The 25,000-nt window shown below is 41.1% G+C and overlaps 1 protein-coding gene across 1 annotated transcript in view; it reads left to right on the plus strand.

The window, feature by feature from the left end:
• Positions 1-2,037: 2,037 nt before the first annotated feature.
• LOC138959636 (ras-GEF domain-containing family member 1B-like) overlaps positions 2,038-25,000 on the plus strand; it is a 148,501-nt gene continuing 125,538 nt past the window's right edge. Inside the window, exons 1-2 of the mRNA XM_070331200.1 lie at positions 2,038-2,509; positions 6,869-7,595. Of these exons, the coding sequence (XP_070187301.1) occupies positions 7,404-7,595 (192 nt within the window). The 5' untranslated portion in view covers positions 2,038-2,509; positions 6,869-7,403. The remainder of the gene's footprint in view (positions 2,510-6,868; positions 7,596-25,000) is intronic.

The following is a 25,000-nucleotide window of genomic DNA, read 5'->3' on the forward strand; positions in this document are numbered from 1 at the left end:
CATTATTTTTTTTAGCTACACTGAAGTGACGGCAGAGGTGGTATTCGAAGTTGTTTTTAAAATACATAGTTGTAGGTGTTTTGCCTTTCTCCTCCTCAGGTGTTTCCTATTCTGTATGGTGTGTTTTTTTCACTGAATTTTGTGTCTTAATTTCTACATTTTTAGAGCGTAAAATCTTTATATCATGATTTAAATAACAGTGACTGATATTTAAACTATACATTATCGTTTTCTTTTTGGAACCCCGTACACACATGCGTATAGTGCTTATTCTCCATGTTGTGTCTTTGTGACAACTAATCAAACCACAACAAAACACAAATAAAGTAACAAACAAACAATTAAACAAACACACACTCGAACAAACAAACAAACAAAACAAAACAACAACAAACAAACAAACAGAGAGACAGTGAGTTATTTAATTCTATTCGCCAATAGCAAATCGTACACATGACTGATTCATTTCAGCCTCACAGGGGCGATGACCTATGATGAATACGGTGACAGAAACAACAACGAATCCGCAGCTCAAGCAAACCACGGAACTCTTTTGTAATGGAGGCTGAGTAGAGGAGATTTGTCGTTGCAGACGACAGTTGGAAAACGAGCAAATCGATTTACTGAACGTGTTTTGAAGAGAGGCTCGACCGAAAACAGAAGATCTCTTCTAGTGTTTGGTTAGCACTCAGAATAGTGGTGTTGGGTCCGCCGGAAAAAGGAAAGGGAAGAGTTTGTTTCCAGTATTTTAACACGGCGGCAAGATCCGTTTTCACCTGGCGCAGTTTTTATTGCAAAGCTGTGAAGCAGATTCTTAATGCAGTTACTGAAGGTGTTTCTTCCTGGATTGATCCTCAAGCTTGGACGGATCGGAAAATGACATGCATCGTAAGAGAGCGGACTATTTCAGTCCGTTTTTGTGAAAGTTTTTTCCCCACTGTAAACGACGACGTAAACAAGCTTTCATTTTTGTATGCAAAGGCGTGACTGAACTAGACCTTTATGCAGTAACTGATGTGCTTCTATACCTGGCTTGATTATCAACCGTGAACGGATCAGATAATGACATGCTTCGTAAGAAAACGGAGTATTTTAGTCATTACTTCAGAACGTTTTTGTGTGTGTGTCTCTTTTGTTGTTGTCAGTGTTAACTATGATGTAAACAAGCTCTCACCAGGCGCTGAAAGTATCGGTATTATTAATATTATTGTATGGTGCTTGTTGATGCTTACAAGGAAGAGAACGTCAATGCTTATAAGAGTATTGAAACTCGCGTCAAAGGCACGGTATGGAGGATCAGCCTTTTCAGTTTATGAGGTAACAATGTGTTTGTCGCTGATTGTTCTTTCTATAAAATTTGTATGTTCTTTTTAATGTGTGGGGTACAAAAAAAAGGGGGGGGGGGTGCTAGAAAGCTCGGCGACGACAGTGAGATGGCTAAGTTTGACGGGATAAGTTTTATAAAAATAATTGTGGATCACTACATTTTTTTAATCTGTGAAAAAAGAGGCTATGCTTTTGGATGCTCGTATCAACAAAGACATACTAGTGCACTCGAGAAATTAAATTCACTGATCATGTCATATTCATTTCAAGATTCGTGCGTTGCCGACCTTTCATCCCTTTAACATACGTTTAATCTGCGAAAGAAAAGAAGGAGGCTATGATTGCGAATACTTTTATCAATAGCAATATCCGATCGAGTTCGCACAAGAACATTGCCTATTAAGTCGAGTTTTGACACTATTTTTTTAAGAAGAAATTGTCGGTCACCGATTTTTTTCTGTTCTTTTCAATTTTTCTTCCGTTTTAATCTGTGCAAAAAAAAAGGAGAGCAGTGTGGCGACTATAACTTCGTGCACTTGGGAGAAGGTGTGTCTAACGCAGGTAACAGCGCGAGAAGCAGCTATTCCACGGAGATAACCTGGCGGTCTCTTCAGTCGTTTGTGATAAAGCTACCGCACTGAGCGATGTGTGGTCAAGTCAGTCACAGACACAGTATAGGTGACACACGCACACAAATGACGTCGCCCCGCCGCGGCGCAGGCAGGTAAAAATGGCAACAATTGTGACCGTTTCGTAACACCTGTGTTGTAGGGGATCTCCCGACCCGACGAGGACGGATTATTACCGATACAGCAGCTGCAGTTCAGTTGTCGCAGACTGCGACGGCGGTGATTCATGATGGGGAGCAGTACAAGCAAGAAAACAGCTACCTGATGAATTGGATTTATTTCTGTCGTCCTGACTCACGCGGTATTGTCACAGATGCAGATTCATATAGAACTTACGAAGGGGATTTTATTCTCTCTGACAAGCTAACTCGATCGCTCTTGTATTTTCTCTCGGTGAGTGGGATATCTTGATTGACATTTGCGCTGTGAGGAGCGGTATTGTGACGTAACTGTATGGACCACCTTTATCTCGACGACTGGCTTCAGTTTTTCTCAACAGCAGTCATTGTGATGTAATGTGGTACTTTGAAGGAAGACAGCAAACAGCTAATACGGTAAGTCTGTGTCTGCTTGAAATAGGGTTGGATCATTCTAAAAATGCGAAGATGTTTACTTTATCTTTTAGAATTAAGTATATAGCCTAATGTAAACATTAAAATAGTAAAGTATACGTATACACGTGTTTTTAGTTTTTGTTTTAAAATAGGCAATTTTCCATGATATATTTTGAAAGAATGCGATGAAATATATACAAAGGTTTTCTTTATCCATTAATGTTTTTATTTACGTGCATATGTTTACGTTTTTATCCATGTCTTTATTTATTATATAAATAATATATATATTTATTAGTGTATTGCTTATGTAGTTATTCATGCATTTCTATATGATCTATGGTTTTTAATTGAATGTTTTTCTATTCAAAGTTTTATTGATCTCTTTATTTATTTGTGATTTTTCGCTCATCTATTATATTAAATTTATCAAAAGAATAAAACAGCAGAGCATTCCTTTGATGTGAAAACACACCTAGCATTTTATGGAAATTTGTTGTTCAGATAGGCATCTTTTATCCAACTTTGACTGTATAACAATTGCAATCCCTCTCTCTGCCACGGAACCCCCCCCCCTCTCTCTCTCTCTCTCTCTCTCTCTCTCTCTCTCTCTCTCTCTCTCTCTCTCTCCCCCGCATTTTCTTTCTTTTGTTTGTTTGTTTGTTTTTTATTTTCTACTTTAATTTGTAAAAATTGTCCTTCATTTCTCTATACAACAGATTGTTGATCTGTATGAAACATTTGTTGTAAAAACAAAATAATCATAATTTAAAAAAAAATGCATACTTAGCTATATATAGACAGTTGTCTTAATCCTAACAAGAACATAACCACAACAAAGAAACAGCTACTTTTATTTATTTGTACACACAGAAATAAAGAAAATGTACGGCGAGACATCTCACCTTTGAGAATAAAGGCGATTTTTGTAAAGATTAGCAAAGTAGGCAAACATCCAAGGCGAACGTCTCTAGAGCGACTGTCCGTGTTTGCATCGTATCATTAGCATACCTTTAGCGAGTTTAACCTGTGAAATAAGCTGAGGAACATTCCGCATTATCGTTTTCAAAACAGAGAGAACCGCAGGGATCGGTCTGGAAAGTAGCCAAGACGTGTGTGGAAAGACAACATAATTACTTTGCCTGGCATGGCCCTTGTGTGTCGGCAGGTCTGGCGAATTATGTGATCATGAGGGAACTAGAAGCAAAATAAGGCGTTGGTTTTGTTGGTGTGACATATTTCATGTTCACCTCGGAAGTGGATGTGTGTGTTCATACTTTCTCGGATGCAAAATGCGAAAATCAGCGTCTCTGCCAGTGAAAGAGCGCGAAATGTTGGTTGGTTTTCATTTCATACCGAGGAAATCTGCTTCTATGGAGAGAAAAAAACAACTCGTGAGAATGTCTGTTGAAGAAAATTTCGGATACTGATTTTAGGTCTTGACTCTTTTCTGAAACTTAAAGACTGATACACGGTCGATTCTTGGAGTCAGCCTTGATGAGCGAGAGACAGATGTAATATGATACACGTACACGACTTTACTGTCGAGACAGTACTTTATTGACTACTGATTAGGCTGACTTGACCAATCAGGGTTTGCATCCGTTTTGGCTCGATTGGCACATCACTGAATGGTTAAACTGAAACAAGATACATGTAACAACAACAAGTTAACAAGTTTTTGTTTCGCCCAGGATGCTAAGATACAAGGATGCATCCCTCAGGCGGTTTTGATGAAAATCGGGATTTTTGATAAGTAAGCAAGTTTCTAATTAAAACTCATCTTGCAGGCACCTTTCTTTTTGTCCTCTAGTAAAAGTACCAAAACAGTTATGAAATGAATGAATGAAGAATAAATTAGAATAAAAATAATTGAATAATACTACGATTAATAATAAAAGTAAAGTAATTGATTGCATAAACAATACAAACATAAAAAGGATCACTGAGTTTCGTTAACTGTTTAACAGAAGGATTTACATCAAATAGTCAAACTTTCACTTCTAAATGAATCATAATGGCCTTATAGAACAGAGATACTAGTCTGTAAACAGAATTCTAGAAGAAATATAACGTTGAAAACACCATTCAGGATCAATGTACTTTTGTGTGCAAGCGTCACCACCTTCGTTTTTTAACTTTTTGTGTGTGAGAAAGGCGAAATAGGGATCCGTAACGTGCGTAATAATCTGATTGTACGAAAGTGGAGTTTTCATGTGAAGTTGAAAACACTTGCCAGTGACAGTGTCTCAGGCATGTTAATGTTCACGCGTCTCCATGCCAGCTGCCAGGTTTTTAATCATTTTTTTTTATAAAGAAAAGCGAATTAGAGATCTATTACTTGCGTCACGATCTCTCTGCGCAAAGTTGTTTTTTTCCTGAAAAACTAGTCAGCGTCTCTGTACCTTTCTGTCCCCTCAATACCACCCAAGCTGTCAGCTCTCTCTCTCTTCGAAAGCGAATTAGGTGTATTTAACCTGTGTGACGATCTAGCTGCACAAAGGCGCGATAGACATGCACCTGTCAACGAGTCTTAAGTTGACCCTTCATAAACTGACCCCCCCTCCCCCCCCCCCCCCCCCCTGCGAACACCCCGCTCTCTTGTTGAAACCGGGAATCGAACTTACACCTTGTGACCTCAACGGCTTTAGCTAATCCGAAGCGCTAACCACTGCGCCTGACGAACTTTGTCCACGAAGACTCCATCGGTTAGGCAAAGTGGACTCTAGGAAAGGTCAAGCGAGGTCCGAAACTGACAGTACAGGTAGCAAACGATACTAAGATGAAAGAGGAACGTGAGGCTACACGTTTCACTGCAGACAGGATACAAAGCAAGTGTAAAAGTTCTAAAACTGGCTTGAAACAAAAAGAAAGTAAATAAGAAATAAATGTGTTTTAAAAAGGGCTGTGCGATTATATTCTAGTGTTTAGGTAATCGTCCATATTGATTCAGTGTTGTTTTGAGATAAAGACAGAACTTTACGCGGAATTCCCTGTGTGACGTAACGCACGCGGTGGCCCTAATTTACGTCTCTTTCCGTTGTGTGTTGCTTTTGTGTTTTGCACCATAATTATTCACAAGGATAGTCTGCAAGACCTAAAGATTTGAAAAAATAGGATTTGGGTTTGCTATGTTGCAAATTGTTGGTATTGATTCAGCATCATTTTGTTATGCAGACAATGACACTTCCCTTTGAGGTGTAAAGCACGCGGTGACACTCATTGTGTTTCTTTTCGTTGTGTGTTCAGCTTGTTTATTCTCCATTATTCCCCCCTCTGCTTCTTTACCTCTGTAAACTTGTAGAGCTAGTTATTTTTCGATAAACACCCAGCAACCAAACAAATAACGACCCAGCAACAGCCTGAATCCTCGATAGCGCAATGGGTTGAGAAGCTGTTCTACGTCGGTACTACTTTTGCGACTGAAAAGTTCCGAACGCTCTAATGTACGAAGTATACATCTCTGGAGCAAACAATACAAACATACCGCATTTAAATTAACAAATACAGGCTTGAACACATGAATCTCCATATAAAATCCATGAGTTTGGTTGTTTTCTGAATCTAGGTCTGCTGTGCACAAACGTTCATCACAAGCAAATTCCCAAGGCAAGTAACTCTCATACTTTGTCTAGCGACAAGAGTAGTTCCCCTTTTAAATTTCTTTTCACTCAGTTTCTTCGACAACAGACTGCAATCCGACGGTGAGTTTTCAACAATATTTCATTTAATAAACAGATCATACGCAACCAAATGCACACATCTCATCAATTTAAACAACATAAAGCGGTTTCATACACTATTTTCCCCAGAAAACTGAACTTCATACAGTTTTTAACGTTGGAACACGGGTGCAAAAGTTCGTCTGCTAGTCCCATTTGACGAAAGAACATATACAGAACACACAATATCTGCCTTTGCCGCCACAGCAGAATAACAGCATATCTGTGTACTTGATTTTAGTCCAAAATAGGAAAACTGACAAGAAGTGTTAACAGAATGGAATGATTTGCACGGAACTATACAACCGCGCATTAATCGACCGCCTGCGCAGGTTGACTGGTTGAGTGAATAGGATTCGATCAAACTTTCGCAAAAAAACTCCTATTTTCTTTGAATAACTGAAGAAAGGAGGAATAAAGAGGTTACACACCTCGTCTCAGTGATTATAAAAAATAATGGTCTCAGTTCGCGGTCATGAAAAAGCTCGCTAAAGCTCGCATTTTTCATGATCCGCGAACTTCGACCATTATTTTTAATAATCACTGAGACTCGACATGTAACCTCTACTTATAAGCATTCCCTCATGTGACCAGCCAACCGATTGATCCCATGTATATTGTCTGCGTCTGTTCACAGAACAAGGATACGCAGAAGTCCTCGGAATGGCATGGAACAGTTGTCTGATAAATCAAGCCAAGTGACAAAAGAGTTCAAGAATTGAAGAGAAAGAGACCATTGTTCATCGCAAGAGACGTCGTGACTGTTATAATTGCAGCGTTTAAACGGGGGAAAAAAGATAAATAAGTGAAGCTATTTCAGAAAGGAGCAATACAGCTGGGAACCTCGGATTCAGTGAAAAAGAAAGGCCAGAACATCTGCAATTATTGTTTGGACGTCAAGCTGAGTTGAGCAAAATGACAGGCAGTCATTAGGCTACAAGCCTGTTAGGGCGTTGCTGCGCCTCTTCGGTCATCAGGACTTCAACCTGAAGCTCGGCAAAGCGACGCAAATCCCGAACAGTCACAAACCTCAGATAATCGGCGAAGCAGTTCAAGTACTGTGCTCGGATACACACATAATTAACCTTCAGCAAAGGAAAACTGTCTCAAGAACTGTGGCGGTTTTTAATCACCCAGTATCTGATACATCAGCAACGTCAACTTCATACAGAATGCCAGGTTCTCAGTGTGGCTCCATGGCAGAGTCGATGGGCACGGACTCCCTGGGTGGTGATGGCGACAACAGCAGCACCATCAGCGACAGTTCCACAGACACCACCGCCACCTCCATCCCTCCGGACCTGGATTCCTCTGTGGAGGCTGGTATGGAGCAGAATATGGAGCTGTTTGGTGTTCAGTTGGAGGTGAGTTAGATATATATATATATCTCAGTCGCTCTATGTTGGTCTCTGTCTACATCTCTCACGCTCTCTGACCCTCTCTCGTTCTCTTTCTGTCTCTGTCTCTCTCCCTCTCTCCTCTTTCTTACCCATCCCCTCTGTCTGTCTGTCTGTCTGTCTGTCTGTCTATCTGTCTCTTTCTCTCTTTGTCTCTCTCTCTCTCTCTCTCTCTCTCTCTCTCTCTCTCTCTCTCTCTAACGTTATCAGTGAAGCACTGTGGGGAAAACTAAAGAATAAAACCACTGTAAAAGATGTGTTTATTAGAAGCAGCAACAAAGGGCGAGGTATATCCTAAGCGGCGATCAGTGAAGGATAGCAAGCAAAACATTTCTTTAGACAGACAGACAGATTGACAGACGGACAGACAGAGAGTAGAAAAAAAAGGAAGAAGAAAAAAGTTGCTGATACTCGACAAACCCTCAAAACAACTTCAACATTTTACGGTGGAACAACAAATCAATTATTAGCAGCGTTGGTTGCCAGCAGTCCATATAATCGACGCGGAGCAAATTGACTGGAATTTTCCCAAGTTCTCGAGCGTTCCATCGCACCAGGCGTCCCTCTTCTGTCTGCACAGTTGATCGATTGGCAGGTAAAGCATGCAGACTGCAGGGAGGGATATTCTGGGAGGTGTACGTAATGATCCGATTTACTGAATATCGCGAGGGTTGTTAATTTTGGATTTTTACGCAATTGAGTCATCTTGTGCGCATGCTGCGTTGCACGTGCGACGGTGGCTCAGCCGCGATGACCTGTATCATTATATAGCAGGATGACGTAGACGATGTCTGTTATATATATTGTGACTGAAGTCTGACAACAGTTAGGACTGTGGAGGATTTTGTCTGAGCGAACTATATGTAGATGAAAACCGTGAATGATCCAAAGTGTCCAGTATTGTATTGAGGACCATGCGGCCACCGTGTCCCTTTGCTTCTCGTGGCTCTGATAACTAATGTGCTGAGTAGGCCGCTGTATAGGCTTCCCGCCCAGTGCAAGCCTACCTTACCCCTCGTGTCATCATGGTCCCACTGGCTGGCAGGCATGTTCCGCAAACATCACACTCAGTCATGGGACACCGCTATGCCATCATGCTATATAATGATGCCTTTGCCACGATAGTCTTGAGTCGAGCGTTTTAAAATGCCTGAACCTGAAGGCGAATGTAACTTACACCTCTTGGTATCAGTCTGCTTTAGAGATGAGGACAACAGTCAGCCAGATGGCCAGAATAGCGCGCTGCATTTTCCTGCATAGAACTAAGGCGCGTCTGCCGCGACAGTGCCTGAGCTAAACATTGGCGGGCACTACTCACAGCCCGACACACGGCACTGTAAACATTCCCCGTCCCTTCACCTTTCTCGCCACCATCCGCCCTACCCTTGGTCTCATGCCTGACGAGCGGTGGACTGACGGATGCTACGAGTATACGGTCTTGCTGAAAAATTGCAGTGCGTTCAGTTTCATTCTGTGAGTTCGACAGCTTGACTAAATGTTGTATTTTCGCCTTACGCGACTTGTTTACATTTAGTCAAGTTATGACTAATTATTTTAACATTGAGGGGGGAATCGAGACGAGGGTCGTGGTGTATACATGTGTGTGTGTGTGTGTGTGTGTCTGTGCGTGTGTGTGTGTAGACCGATTCAGAGTAAACTACTGGACCGATCTTTATTCCAGCGTCGCGGACGACGCTGGTATCTGCGGTCGGGAAGACTTTCCACGAATTTGCCACAGGGCGCCGCCATGTTTTCTGTGCTCGACTGCGAGCAGACCACAGGCACATTACACCCACAATTCTTGTAGGCATACACAGACGCAACATAGCATATACAGACAATAACACCCGCAACACTTCAACTGCATATGAAAGGAATAAAAATAAATCCGCAAATCAGTCGCGCACAATACACCAGTTAGAAAAACAAGGATTACTAAAGCGGCGTGCAGAAACTAAACTGACTCGGAGACTGAGAAGAAACATTTATCACACGATGTGGATAGCAAACATTAAAATAAAACAGATAAGTCAAGCAAAAAATAAACACAAATATCGAAAACACAATAAACAAAGGTAAAGAAAACAAAAAGAGATGCTTGCCGACAGTCAGTGTGAGTGTGCGTGGTTTGCCGTGTGCGTCAGCGGGGTGTGTGTGTGTGTGTGTGTGTGTGTGCGTGCGCGTGCATGCGTGCGTAGGCTACGTTCTTGCGTGTGTGCGTTCGAATGAGAAAGAAGAGAGAGAGAGGATTGAACAATGAGGTCACGTTCTCTGTCACATGAATACATATACACACACTGAAGGCTACTTCGGACACGAACACTTGCCAACAACTGTGGTTGGACATGCTTTTGAAATGTAATATTTTTTCGACATGATTTCTGGACATACGAATCCCGCTGTGTTGCCTACTGATGTTGCGAATGATGAAGGTTTTGAGTTGACTGACCTTGAGGAGGGATTGCATCAGGCGTTTATCGTCTCAAATTATATCCTTGCTACTTTTCAGGAGTCAACTATTGCCATTCATGGTAACTTGGATAGTCAATGTTTTTATTTGTTTGATTCCCATCAGAGAAACAGAAATGGTAACCATTCTTCAAATGGCGCTGCAGTTTTGATGTCATCAAGTTAATTCCTTTGCAGAATTGATTGATTTTCTCAAAAGCCATTATCAATGTGTTTATCAATTAACACCTGTTCATTTCTGTCCAACTGCAATGCAAACTCAATGTGGAGGAAACAAGGATTCATTACAAACAAGTCATCCCTGTACATCAACAGATTTATGTACCTCAATCAATACTGCTAGTATGAGTGACAGGAATCTAAAAGAAAAAACGACCAAACGCAAATGTACTACTACTTCTACGACTCGTTTGAATGTAAAACAGAAATGTAACACTATCTGTGACAATGACGGTTCTACGACTCGTTTGAAGGACAGTATAGATCGAACCTTAACCCACAACTACGACAATTTGTGTCAGACTTTTTTGAACAGGAAAATATGCCTCTGTTCAACAGTAACCAAAACATGGAAGATGTTTTTGAAACTTTACAGAAATGTAACACTAGCCTATCTGTGACAATGTTGCTTTTGAATTGAACCCACATTTGTTGAACAGGAGAGAATGTTCCTGTTCAACAGTGCCCAAAACACTGAATCTGACGTTTTTGAATCTTTTCTGTCATCTAACTGAATCTGACGTTTTTGAATCTTTTCTGTCATCTAACCCAATTGCTCATGACTTCATCGATCTTGAACATGCCTACTTTTCAAAGAAAGACAGACAAAAGCGAAATCTGTATGTTAGCCATCTGCCTGAAATGGTCAATGCACTTTTGTAAAATTGTCACAGCTGTTATGCACTTTTGTGAAATGGTCAGTGCTGTTGTGCACTTATGCAAAACTTGGTGCTGTGCTGTTAACATTTGAACAAAATGCATTTTGTTCAAATGTTTAGTGCAACTTGCTACTATATAATCGCTGTATGCGCTTTGTGGTAATAATGCACTGTTGTGAAAAGTTTGCGCTAAATGTTGGCACTATGCATCATTGTTGGAGCACCCTCCTGTAGATGCACCATGCTGAAAAATGTACTTATGAATCAAGCATTGACTGAAATAAACAATTTATATATCCAGCACAACATGCAATTCATTAACTTTTGACCCTAACCTTTAACACTTCCCAAAATAAATCTTTGGTGGACATTGCATCGACGCTGTTCATTTTGAATGAACATTTTTCTTGTGAAATTTGACATGAGAGTTCCTGGGTATGATATCCCCAGAAGTTTTTTCCATTTTTTCGATAAATGTCTTTCATAATGTCATATCCGGCTTTTTATAAAAGTTGAGGCGGCACTGTCACACCTTTATTTTTCAATCAAATTGATTGAAATTTTGGCCAAGCAATCTTCGACAAAGGCCGGACTTAGGTATTGCATTTGAGCATGTAGGCTTAAAAATTAATTAATGACTTTGGTCATTAAAATCTGAAAATTGTAATTAAATTTTTTTTTATATAAAACGATCCAAAATTACTTTTATTTTATTCTTCATCATGTTCTGATTCCAAAAACATATAAATATGTTATATTCGGATTAAAAACAAGCTCTGAAAATTAAAAATATAAAAATTATGATTAAGATTAAATTTCCGAAATCGTTTTAAAAACAATTTCATCTTATTCCTTGTCGGTTCCTGATTCCAAAAACATATAGATATGATATGTTTGGATTAAAAACACGCTCAGAAAGTTAAAACAAAGAGAGGTACAGTAAAGCGTGCTATGCAGCATAGCGCAACCGCTACCGCGCTAAACATGTACAGGCTCGTCACTTTCACTGCCTTTTGCACTAGCGGCGGACTACGGTCATTGTGAAAAAATGCAGTGCGTTCAGTTTCATTCTGTGAGTTCCACAGCTTGACTAAATGTAGTAATTTCGCCTTACGCGACTTGTTTTTCATTCGTAAATGAAGTCTTGTGCCTTAGAGTTAATTAAACCTACGTACGCGTGTGAGACCCCCGGCGGGTGTTACTTTGCCCCAGCCACTTTGGTGTTCACACTCAACCCATTACTCCGAGACAAACGTTGTTACCCTTGTTCTACATTGACAGCTATTTTCTTTTTCATTGAAGAATAAAGTCTTGCACCCCCCCCTTACCTACATACTACCTTACCTACATACCTACATACTATGTGCGGAAAAAAATCCCCGGTGTTTATTTACGGGTGTGACAGTCACATTCGTGTTTGCCCTCCAAGCTGTTACTTCTGTGACAATAGTTTTTAGCCTTGTTGGATTATGCCAGCTATTGTTTTCTTTCACTAAGCAAAGTCTTACATTCCAGCATTCCCCTTACCTACATCATTAAGAAAAGAAACAACGAGACGTTTACGCGTGCGTAGCCTTTGACCAGCCACTGTGGTGCATGGCCTCAACTTGTTACTTCTGTGGCATTTTAAGCCTTGTTCGACAATGACAGCTATTCTTTTTCCTTGATGAATGGAGTTTTGCACCATCGTACCTATATATGGGGGGGGGGGGGGGGGTTTCTGGTGTGCCGTTACGGGTGTCACCTTTGCACCAGCCACTTTCGTGTTTGCCATCAAAGCTACTACTTTTGTGACAATCGAAGCTTCTTTTTTTTTTTTTTTTTTTTTTTTTTTTTTTTTACTTTCAACGAATGTAGTTTTACATTCCAGTATTCACCCCCCTTAGCCACATCGGATAACCAAGGTGTAACCTGTGCACGAGCCACGTTGGTGTTTACCCTCAAAGCCGCCCGGACACGGGCAAGTGTCACCCTGACGACCCTGGAGCTTTAATTGGCAATTAGTCCCCGGAATGCCTACAAAGGGGCTCGTCGTGATTTGTCCCCATGTTGTCAAGTTTACCCGTTGAAAGAACGGCCATGCATGTGGCGCTACCCGTTTGTCCCGCTGCTGTAGCTCGCGAGTTTGAGATGGTTGGTCAATGAAGACTTGCTTATTATGCGGCGTGTGTTGTTATTAAGTTTCTTATTGGCGCCCGGTCTAAATACAATTTGGAAAATAGGATGGATTTGTTATTATTCTGCTTGTTTATAATGGCTTTACGTATAGAGCTAACAAGAATAATAATTTTTAAAACCACACCCTCACACGAAAGGTATATCTACAAAACGTTTAATCATTGAGAAAACCAAATATAATTTACCAGGACCTTGATCTGAAGATCTCTGAAGCCGACTTCAAATCCAGTTAATTTTCGTTGGTTTTCTCTGTATTAATTGAAAGTATACTGACGAAATAAAAACGTAAGAGGATTGCGCAATGCAAAATGGTTTACGAACAGATCAGAAGATGCATGTGGCCGACCGACGCGAGACCGAAAAGAAAGGAGGTACGGACGAGAAAAACAAAACAGAGAATGAAGTGTTGTCATTTAGAAACACAGAAGGTCAAGAAATTGCACATTGGAAATCTTCACCATAGAAAGTCTGCATCTCTAGACAGCTCGTTTGACCATATGGAAAAAAAGAAGAATGTATCTACTCGAGGAGAAAACATGAGCATGACAATCGAGTGATTACTAACCCATGAAACAAAACAGAACACGGAGACACCAATAAACAGGCACAGACAAACAGGCACGGACACACGCACGCACACACACACACACACACACACACACACACACACACACACACACACATACACACACTCACACACATACACGCACACACACACACTCACACACGCGTGCGCATAAACACACACGCATACACACACACACACACGCACGTACACATCCACACACACACGCACGCACGCACGCACGCACGCACACACACACACACACACACACACACACACACACACACACACAGAAGGTCATAAATTGGTAGGTAGAAAGTCTGCATCATGAAAAGTTTGCATCATGGTACAACACGATCGAGCAATAAAGAAGATGCTTTGATAAATATACACAGGGAAAATATGTGAGCATGGTTATCAACTTATTCGTGATCGACATTTCTCGCTTATCTTTCATTTCCGACTTCAGCTTCGGAATTGATGAAAAGATAAACAGATGTCGTGTTATAGATCGTCTGTCACAAACTGTGACTTAACAGTTAGCAGTACATTTTTAGTTCAAGGCACAGAAAACAGGTTCGCACCCAAACCATCAGATTGCCGCCATCTCCATGTATGACACTGTCGGCATCATTTGTCTATCTTTTCTCGGTTAAATAAGGTGCAGTCATAGTTTCTTTCAACCTGTGTGGTGTAATTGTGTCAGAGGTCTGATAATTATTTACCTCATCTGTTAAGTAATGTTAATTCAAACTCGACCTTAATAAAAATTAAAAAATGCAAAGGAGAGACACCTATTTAGAACCTTTTTGATATCAAAAACTGACGTTATAAAATAAATTTTCTTGAGGATGTTTCGGCAAAAAACCGTTTCAAAATCGTTCCTCTTTTTGAGTCACTTGAGAAAAAGTGACTCTATGTAATCGGTCAGTGTTAGTCTGTCCGGCCGGCCGGCCGGCCGGCCGTCCGGCCGGCCGGCCGGCCGTCCGTAGACACCACCTTAACGTTGGACTTTTCTAGGAAACTATCAAAGCGATCGGGCTCATATTTGTTTAGTCGTGACCTCCAATGACCTCTACACTTTAACGATGGTTTCGTTGACCTTTGACCTTTTTCAAGGTCACAAGTCAGCGTCAAAGGAAAAATTAGACATTTTATATCTTTGACAAAGTTCATCGGATGTGATTGAAACTTTGTAGGATTATTCTTTACATCAAAGTATTTACATCTGTAGCCTTTTACGAACGTTATCAGAAAAACAAGGGAGATAACTAGCCTTTTCTGTTCGGCAACACACAACTTAACGTTGGGCTTTTCTCGGAAACTATAAAAGTGACCGGGCTCAAATTTTATGTGAACGTGACTCATTGTGTTGTGAATAGCAATTTCTTCCTGTCCATCTGATGCCTCATATAATATTCAGAACTGCGAAAGTGACTCGATCGAGCGTTTGCTCTTCTTGTTGTAAGTATCAGATCGCCCCATTCTGGTTTTCTGAGCCCAGTCACCTTTCTTTCCCCCTCTCCTCCACACCACCCCCCCTCCCACCTCGACCCGTCATCTTTCACTTTGTTCAAATTTTCGCGCGTTCTATTCAAGAGCAGTTTGAATCTTTTCAACTAAGGTGTTAACGCTGTATAGTCTTTTGATATGAAGTAAATGTTGAGCTATGGCCTCATTGATTACGAACCATCGCGGGATTGTACGAGTCGGGAAGACTGACAAGAACCAGAGTTCTATACATTTCTAAGCCATTAAAATCAGGCCTTTGTGTCAACAGTCTGCAGCAGCTGCTGTCTGGGCTGTTTCAATATTCTGTTGCACGTGCACGCACATCGATTTTTTTCAGTTAATGTCGTGTTGAGTGCTGATTAGTGTGCCATAGGGCCATGCATAACACTCGATGAATATCGATGGGGAATATTGACGAATAAGAATGCTTCGGGTGCCAAAAATGAATGTGAAAGGCGAGACCTTATTGATTATTTCTTTGGCTTGTTCAATCGATAAACATCGATCAGTTAGAATGCTTCCAGTACCTGAAACCAATTCTGTTGAAGTAAAGATTTCTTACTTTTTTTGTGTGGCTTATTCTCTCGATGAATATTGATGAACTAAAATGCTTCAGATGTGTGACAAAATTTATGTTGAAGGAGAGTCCTTATCACGTTTTTCTTTGGCTTAGTATTGCCCGCAACTCATGCTTCCAAACTCCCGCAAAATACACACACGCACGCACACTCCTTCTCTATTTCTGTGCTTCGGTTTGTAGATTTTATTTTTATCATTTGAGCTTATTATATATACAGTCGGGTTTGGCAGAGATCCTCGCACACCGAGTTGCTTCAAACCGAGAAAATATGACCAGGGAAGGCTAATTCATATACGTGATGCAAAAGGAAGGCAGAAATACGCTTTTGATTTGTTGTTTGTTACATTTATTTTAATTTCCTTGTCATTTAGTTAGTGCCTGGTTAAAAAATAAATATCAGAAAACCCACTGAAACTACTGCTATAATATTGTCGAAAATGACAACATGAAGTTCGGAGATAAAAAAGATGTTTTCAATGGCATGAATAGTAATTTGCTCGATACTTCGCCTTCGCGTACAATGAGTTATTGGACGCAATGCGACGTTCTGCGATCGATCGTTTCCTGCACAAGCCTCTAACTCGCACGTGCTTGTCGCAATATTACTGTTTTGATGCATACCGCACACGCATTCACACAGACAATCCCTTCTCTCTGAAAAGTGTCCAGCACTTCTTCTTTTATTGATTACCTGGGAGTGGATTTTGTTTTCACCTGTCGATCAGATGGGAAATAGGCTTAGTGGAACTTAACAGTGTATACTTAGTGATCCTATTTTACGTATCTTTTTCTGTGTGGGTTTATCTTGTTATCTTGTACCTATTTTGTTACGTGGTATGCTGTGCCATGCACGCGATATGATCTAGGTGTTGTCGTAATGTCGATATTTTTTCTTTTGTTTTGAAATACTTTTTGCTTGGGGTTTTGTTTAGTGTTTACTCTTTGAGTGTATAGGATTGCATGTATCCTTGAAAAAACCTCTCGTAAGCAAGGTGATGCTTATGATCTGGAGTGTGATCACCACAAACATTATCATGTTATATTTGATTCTGTTTTTTGTTCCTCACAAACGCTCAGTGTGCGCGTGCGTGCATGTGTGTGTGTGTGTGTGTGTGTGTGTGTTTGTGTGTGTGTGTGTGTGTGTGTGTGTGTTTGTGTGTGTGTGTGTGTGTGTGTGTGTGTGTGTGTTTGCATGCGTGCTCCATATCAGTTGGCTACCGGAGCAGCACCTAGAGATTGCAGATTGTGTTGTGTTAAGAGTGGGTGAGTTGAAATAAGGATACGCAAATTGAGCTGGACCAGTTGTAGAACTGTGATTCAGCGAAATAAATGCATGTAGGTTTGTGTGTGGTCAAATTTCTGGTATCATCGTCATAAAACCTTGTCCCCCAAAATTGTTACAAACACTAACTGTAAATAAATTTGTCACGCAACCAGACAGATGGACAGAGACTAGAACAGCAAACACAGAAACACTCGCATCCCAAGCATGCCCGCATCGTCAAGACGGCATTCCACCCTTATCGCAACCCCTTATACAGCAAAATGTAGGTGAGGAGAAATCCTTTAAGTTCAAGGCAATCAAAATATTTTGGTTAAGAAGGCAAACGGCGAAGGGTCAGCATTATTGTGTATACAACACGCAGACGAATAAATCATGAATCTCGACCTCAGATCGGGTAAGATAGAGGAAAGAAAACACGGGGTTGGTGGTGTGTACTATTGAAGCGGTTTCGTACCCGATAACCGGGATAGGTGGATGATAGAAATAATGGGTGGATGGTATGTAATCTTGAAGCGATTTAGTACCAGGTAATGACAGTGTGCGAGCACAGATAGCAGCGAGCGAAGGCGTGATGTTACCAGTAATTAGAGGCTAGATGAAGACACGCAGGTGATTAGGAATTGTCTGCAGTGGTGACGACCTCTATTCAGTTCTTACTTCCTTTTTGGTATCTTTATTTTTTAGTGCAGTTTTTGTGTGTTCTGCAGGTGAACATTTGCAATGTGGTCGTCTGTAGTTTTCTCTGCCTGTCTGTCTGTGTCTGCCTTTCTGTCGCTCTGTCGGTCGGTCTGTCTCTCTGTCGGTCGGTCTGTCTGTCTGTCTGTCTGTCTGTCTCTTTCTCTCTCTCTGTCTGTCTGTCTGTCTGTCTGCCTGTTTGTCTGTCTATCTATCTCTCTCTCTCTCTCTCTCTCTCTCTCTCTCTCTCTCTCTCTCTCTGTAACATTGTAAAAACCAAATCACTGGTTATACAATTAAATCATCCATCCATCTCTCTCACTGTCTCTCTCAGCCTCTCTCTCTCTGTCTGTCTGTCTCTCTGTCTCTGTCTCAGTGTCTGTCTCGGTCTCTGTCTTTGTCTCTCTCTCTGTCTCTCTGTCTCTGTCTCTCTCTGTCTGTCTGTCTGTCTTTCTCTCTCTCTCTCCCTCTCTCTCTCTCTCTCTCTCTCTCTCTCTCTCTCTCTCTCTCTCTCTCTCTCTGTCTCTCTCTCTCTCTCTCTCTCTCTCTCTCTCTCTCTCTCTCTCTCTCTCTCTGTAAACCCAAGACGAAGTGGGTCAGTGCTACCAATTTCCCTAAATATGGCTGTATCTGACTACATCGATGATCACATTTGTGATCTCCCATTCCCACCACGACCACTAGCATTTTGGCTAGCTTCCGCTCTAACAATGACATAATTATGCATCTCCTGTTGTGATCAGTAAAAAGATGAAAGATATTATGACAACACTCGTTTTATTTCACACAGCAGGTTAAGACTCTTATGAAGCCAGTATTTCTAGTGTTGTCTTTGAAGTCATGCGCGCAACAGTGTTAGTTCCCCATTAGATGTATGGCAGTGAATGCTATATTACATCAGATTTGTAGGGATCGGTAGTGCAGAGTGAATGCTTAAAAATTCTCTTATGATCATTTACAAATGAGCATCATGACACTAAACAGCTTCATTCACAAGATAATTCATAAACCAAAACCTGACTTGGACGATCAGGCAGATTGATATGTATGTCATACTGGTCGTGAGAAAACTGATCACATCATCACGCGGACATAGGTAAGGCACCGAAAGCATGACTGCAGGAGGCACAGTAGTGGAATGCGACACTTACGTGTGTACTTGTTGCTGATAAGATATATAATAGCCTACCATTTAGGGCCGTACCCGAGCCCTGTTGAGTGAACATTCGTGAGAAACTGAAAGGTGACAGCAGAAAGAGAGTTTTGCTGAAGAGTTCCAAGTCCAAAAGATGTAGATTTACAGTTTAAAGTGTACTCGCATCTTATGCAGCGTAGTATTGAGAGAGAAGAACGCTTGTTCAACATCGAAATTCAAGGAGACGTCGTCTCGAGTGTGTTCGCTGCTCAGACAGTGGCATCTTTTGAAGTTGCAAATCGCTCAGTAGGGAGAAAAGTGGTTGTAAATGTACAGAGAGAGTGACACACAATCACGCTTACGGACACAAATGCCCTTACAATCTCACCTTATCTTCTATCTTTCTGTCTGTGTGTCTGTCACTCCCCTCCTTGTGTTTCTGTCTATCTGTCTGTGTGTCTGTATGTCTACCCATTTGCTCTGTCTGTCTGTCTGTCTCTTTCTCTCTCTTTTTTTCTCTCTCGCTCACTCCCTCCGCCCCAATCATCTCAGTCGCAAGCACCTTGTTTGTTACAAAAGTCTAAGCTGAACTTTTCCGATTTACCCAACAATGAGCAAAAGCCACAGTTCACGGGGAAATCTGCTCATATTTACCTGATATGTTCTCACACCTCGGTGTACATTGTCGGTCAATTTGCATAGGCTGTCGCGAGCAAGGTCACCTTTTCACCGAGAGTGTGTGAAACTGAGGGGAGACTGCCACTGTAAATAGTGCAAATGTGATGTTGTCAAAAGAAAATGGGCCAGGCCAAGAGACTTTGATTCAGACGATGTTGAGAGGACAAAAAAGACAGGGATGAACATAGTTATGTGATGTAATTACATGTACGTATTAACGTGAATCAGGTTATCATAAAAAGTTAAGCAACTAAAAACGAAAATAAAGAGATGAACGTGTGTGTTGTTATTGCCGTCAAGAAAAAAGACTTTGATTGAGAAGGTGCCCTACAAACGGCAAATAAAGTGAACCCGGGTGCTGTAATACTGTTTGTAAATAAGGTTATCACAACAACAAAAGTAAACCAATCTTGAAAGAGATCAATGGGGGGCTCAGACGATGTACGGCAAAGACAGGAGAGAGAACGTGTGTGGCGCAATCATTTTTGTAAATACGGTTATCAAGAAGAAACTAGTAAGGCGAGACCAGGAAAGAAATCAGTAGGGGGTGGTTGCTCAATTGTTATTGCCGAATCTTGGTTGCAGAGCAAGACGCACCTTGAAACAGATTATGTGTATATCAACTTATGTTGTTGTTGTTTTATAGGATGTTGATATTCACGTACTTTTCAACACTTGCTTGTAACATTCACAGGCTAAAATGTGACAGTGCCTTTCATTAACTGGTGTGATGATTGGTGTGGTGATGATGATTGTTGCGGTGATGATGATTGTTGTGATGATGATGAAGAGGATTTTGATGATGATGATGATGATTTTGATTTTGATGATGATTTTGATGATGATGATGATGATGAAGTTCTTGTTGTTTTGTCCTTGTTGTTGTTGTCGTCGTCGTTGTTGTTGTTGTTGGTGTTGTTGTTGTTTTCCTTGACATGCATGAATTGTGATGCAGCCGAGAGGACAAAGCATCAGTAACAGTCGCCCTGAATTCATCCCAGCCGGAAAGCTGTCAAATTAAGGGGCAGGCCATAATCATTGGTTCCGCCTGTATGTGTCTCCCTCTTTTCCTTCTTCCCAGGTCCCCTTCCCGTTAGCCATACGTCAGGAATTTTTGCTGCATTGGCAGGTGACAGACGGTTGCGACGACACATGAAAGATGCCGCCACAATGGCTGGACCGAGTCTTGTCATCAGACGCTGCATCGGCTGGTTTATTGTCCCGTGCGCATACTGTTTTGCATGATCTCCTGTCATTTCGAATTTACTGGAAGGCTAGATCAGGGCAGTTGGGTTCGTATGAACATGCGCCACACAAGGGCCCTTTTCTGTATGATCCTTTTTTGTTGTGCCAATAAATTTGTCTTTTTAGTGTTGTAGTTTGTTTTCTCGAAATTTGTCGCTCGGTAGATCCACCCTGCTATTTTAAATGAGGGTTGTATATTATAGCCAATCGCTGAAGATTATTGTAGACTATCATGAACATTTAGCAGTCGGCATATCAAACTCAGTAATCAAGCATGCCACAGCAAACCAACTATCAAACATATCAATAAGAAAAAGAAAAAGAAAAAAAAGAAAAAGAACAAACAATTAAACAACCCTCAGTTCTCAAACACGGTTCCCGGTTACCATGCAGAAAGAAGTACAAGATTTAAGGGGTCATTTTGATTTTTAAAAAACTACTTCGTATGCAGACTTGTTGCTTATTGTTTTAGTACTTATATCTGAAACACAAGTTATGATGCGTGAAATGTGCTTTGAGCTAGATCATGCAGATACAGTCAGATACAGATAGCATCGAACTTCATAGTGAGCACTGACTGACTGGGTTGCCTGGGGCACTTCCGTCATGCGCAGTCTCTGGTTTTCTTGTACCGGCCAGTAAAGCCGGTGGCAGCAAGGTCATCTGAGACAATCACGATTAGTGGATATTCCTTCCCAAGATAGTTTTTCTTTCCTTCTGATATGGAGATACAAGTCCAGGTCGACGGAAGCTGACCTTTCTCATATCCTTATGACATTTTTATGTACAGTAGTGTTTATGTTAAAAAAAAAAAAAAAAAAGGAAAAATACCCACAGAGAGTGACAATTTCCGTATTTTTATACGAAAGTCGTTTTCGACTCGGCGTATTATAATTGTTCTCGCCACGCTGAATAAACGATAGCTGCTTGTGCATATAAAACTGGCAGATATTCTTCATGGGAGCTGATATAAGAACTGGTTATTGTGAGTTTACGAATAACCTGCTCCTCTCGATTTTTTATCGTCTGTAATTAACAATTAATTGTTGTTTTCCTTGTTAGCTGGTAAATGGCAAATTGCGAGAATGAATTATTTGTGAATATCGGTTAAGTAATAGTGAAGTTTGAATAATCTGTGGGTTTCATTCGAACAATAGTTTAAGATTGCACTTGATAAACGGAAGGTAAACTATCTGGTGAAGCGAATATTTACACCGACCTGCGCATATAGAATAATTGACACGGGCGAACAGAAACGTAAAAAGACACACACACGCGCGTGCGCACGCACGAACGCACGCATTACATACAGACAGGCACAGAGACACAGACAGACACACACACACACACACACACACACACACACACACACACACACACACACTCACACACATACATAGACGCGGCCATACGTAACACGATGGAAGCCTTTCTCTTTTGGAGATTTTGGAAGGCCAACTTAAAATTCATCAACAGCCGGATAATTGTTTCAGTCTCCAGTTTGTTAGGCAATGGAAGCAAGAAGAAAGAATTCGTCTGCCAAACTGTCGAGTCTTCATATCGAACAGTTATTCTTGCGTGCTCCGCCGCTGGTGTTATGTCTAGGTTTCACAAGAATTCCTTGTTTTGGTCACCGACATACTGAAAATTTCTGAACGCGAAGAACTGTCACCATTGCATTTATTTTGCTCTTTTTCTCATTTTGTTCATGTTGTTTGAACACCGTGTTAACTATTTACAGGAACTTCGTACCTTGTTACTAAAACTAAAAGTTCCGCAGCAGAATCGTCACTGCATATGACATTTTGTTATTTCTTGCCCGGTAGCTCAGTTGGTAGAGCACTGGACTTGTGATCGAAAGGTCGCAGGTTCGAATTCGGGCCGGGACGGACACGGGTCAACGTTATGTGCAGACCCAGAGACGGAAGCCATGTCCCACCCCCACAATGGCACGTAAAAGACCTTGGTCATTCTGCCATAAGTGCAGGTGGCTGAATACACCTAAACACGCAGACACCTGGGTAGCGCGACTCCGTTGCTGCTAGCTTTCCACTGGGAGGAAGCGACCCGAATTTCCCAGCGATGGGACAATAAAGTAATGAAAATGAAAATGAAAATGAAAAATGAAAATGTTTTTAATTGTTACTTGTTCTTCTCACTCTTTTCATGTTGTTTTTACACTTTGCAAATAGTTGTGTTTTTGTGTGCTGTAAGTTCCTCACGAAACACATTTTCCGCCACTCTGCATTTGACATAATTTTAAAAATGTCGAGTCTTCTTTGTCTAAAGCCTGCTGGGACACAAGTAATGGGTTAGTGCATTTGTAAACAGGAATCGCTTGACAAGTGGCCACCTTCATCCCCCCCTTCCTCGTCCTGATATGGCTCTGCGTAGTCGGCTGGACGTTAAGCAACAAATAAACAAACAAACAAGTCTTCTTTGTTTGAATTCTTCGCACTCTGTTCATATACATGTTACACTGTATGTCTTTTTTGCAATAAAATGGGCATCTTTTTCTCAACAGGGAGATCTTGCAGTGCATGCGACATTTCGTACTTTCCTGTCACTCTGTTAATCTTCTTTTATTCCAACAGTATTCTTTGTTAGCTCATTTGTGGTCTTTTGCTCAAAGTTCTTCAACGGGGAGATCCTGCCCCATTGCATTTGACAATTTTCAATCTTTATTCGTCTGTTTATTTTTTGTTCGACTAATAACTTCAGTGATCTTTTACTGCCTGCAGTGATGACCATATCACCAAGAAAATGACATGATAATTTGCATCAAGATTGCAATATATTTCAGCCGGCCAATGATCTACAGTGCACTGCTTCAGATCTGCTCTCATCGCTTTTTACTTATCATTGCAAGGCTCAGAACAATTCATGGAAGCAGTGAGCTGTTTTATGCTATGACATAACTGAACCCAAGGGACCTGGATACCATTTTGTTTTAAGGGACATCGCTTTGATGGTTTTATGTTATGTGCAGATTGCTCATTGTGATAATAAATTAGTTGGGTGGCTGCTTCATCCGAGTCACGTTTTGTTACATGTTACTGTGATTATGTGTGGATTGGTGCTTCCTCCTTTTTACTGAGTCACTATACTTCCACTGGTGATACCGTGATTGAAGTTGCATTGCTGTTCTCACCTTTGATTCCCGTTTCAGTCGTTCATTTTTCTGTATATGAGTGGATTGGGGTAATTCAAATGAAATAGTATACATTAATCAACATTAGACAATCAATGCCTTCAATCAGCAATTGCAGGCAGGATCAGGACATTTCCCATGGATGAATGCGTTCACATCATTGATTAAATTTGCGCATAGTGCGCAAGTGAAACTTTACAACGAAGGGGTTATTTTTTTCTCAGTCATTTGAGTTTAACAAATATTTTGATAGTTGTTGTGCATGAACTTCAGTTCGTCCACGACCATTCTACAAAGTTTCGAGTCTATTGGTAAAATGGTCGGGCATTTACCTTTTCTCCAAAACTGCACCTCCGAAATTGTCAATAGCGCGCAAGCTTTCCTGAATAGGTATGGCCTTTAATTGAACCCAGCTCTAACTGCTTTCTTCGGGTCACCAATGATCTAGGGGATGAGGCGTGTGTTTGTGCATACTAAAAAAATACGACGATGGCTGCACCATTGGAACCCCTTTCATGACCGTGCCTAAACATGGCAAAATACAGTATAAAGGAGTTAGTTTGATTTTACGTTGGAACGTTCTTTTATGCGGAGTTCCATTCTACGTTTTCAAAGTCGCACAGACAACTAATCCCCCCCCCCCCCCCCATGTTCTACAACATGTTTTGGCCCTGTTGATCTGTGATCAACCCTTTTTCTTGTTTTTATTTTACAAGCGAAGGGCATGGTCGCTAGTCTTGCACGATGCTTAGAGTAAGGTAAAAAGCGAAACGGAAGTTTTACGGGAGATTTTCCTGCTTCAACACCACACGCAGATTCTGTCAATTTACACCTTTACTCTCGCACTGTTTGGCTTTGTCGCCCGTTTCAAAACCAAACGAACAAGGGCAGGCAAGTTTTCTCACACCTTCACACATTTTTTACCTCCCTTTTTATTTAGCCGCGGTTGGTTTTTAGACCCTCGCTGTAAAACTTTAAAGCCTGAACAGAAGCACAGACTGGAGTTAACCTGTGACTGTAG

The sequence above is a fragment of the Littorina saxatilis genome, linkage group LG2 (assembly GCF_037325665.1).
Source record: "Littorina saxatilis isolate snail1 linkage group LG2, US_GU_Lsax_2.0, whole genome shotgun sequence".
In the NCBI taxonomy this organism is placed as follows: Eukaryota; Metazoa; Mollusca; class Gastropoda; order Littorinimorpha; family Littorinidae; genus Littorina; species Littorina saxatilis.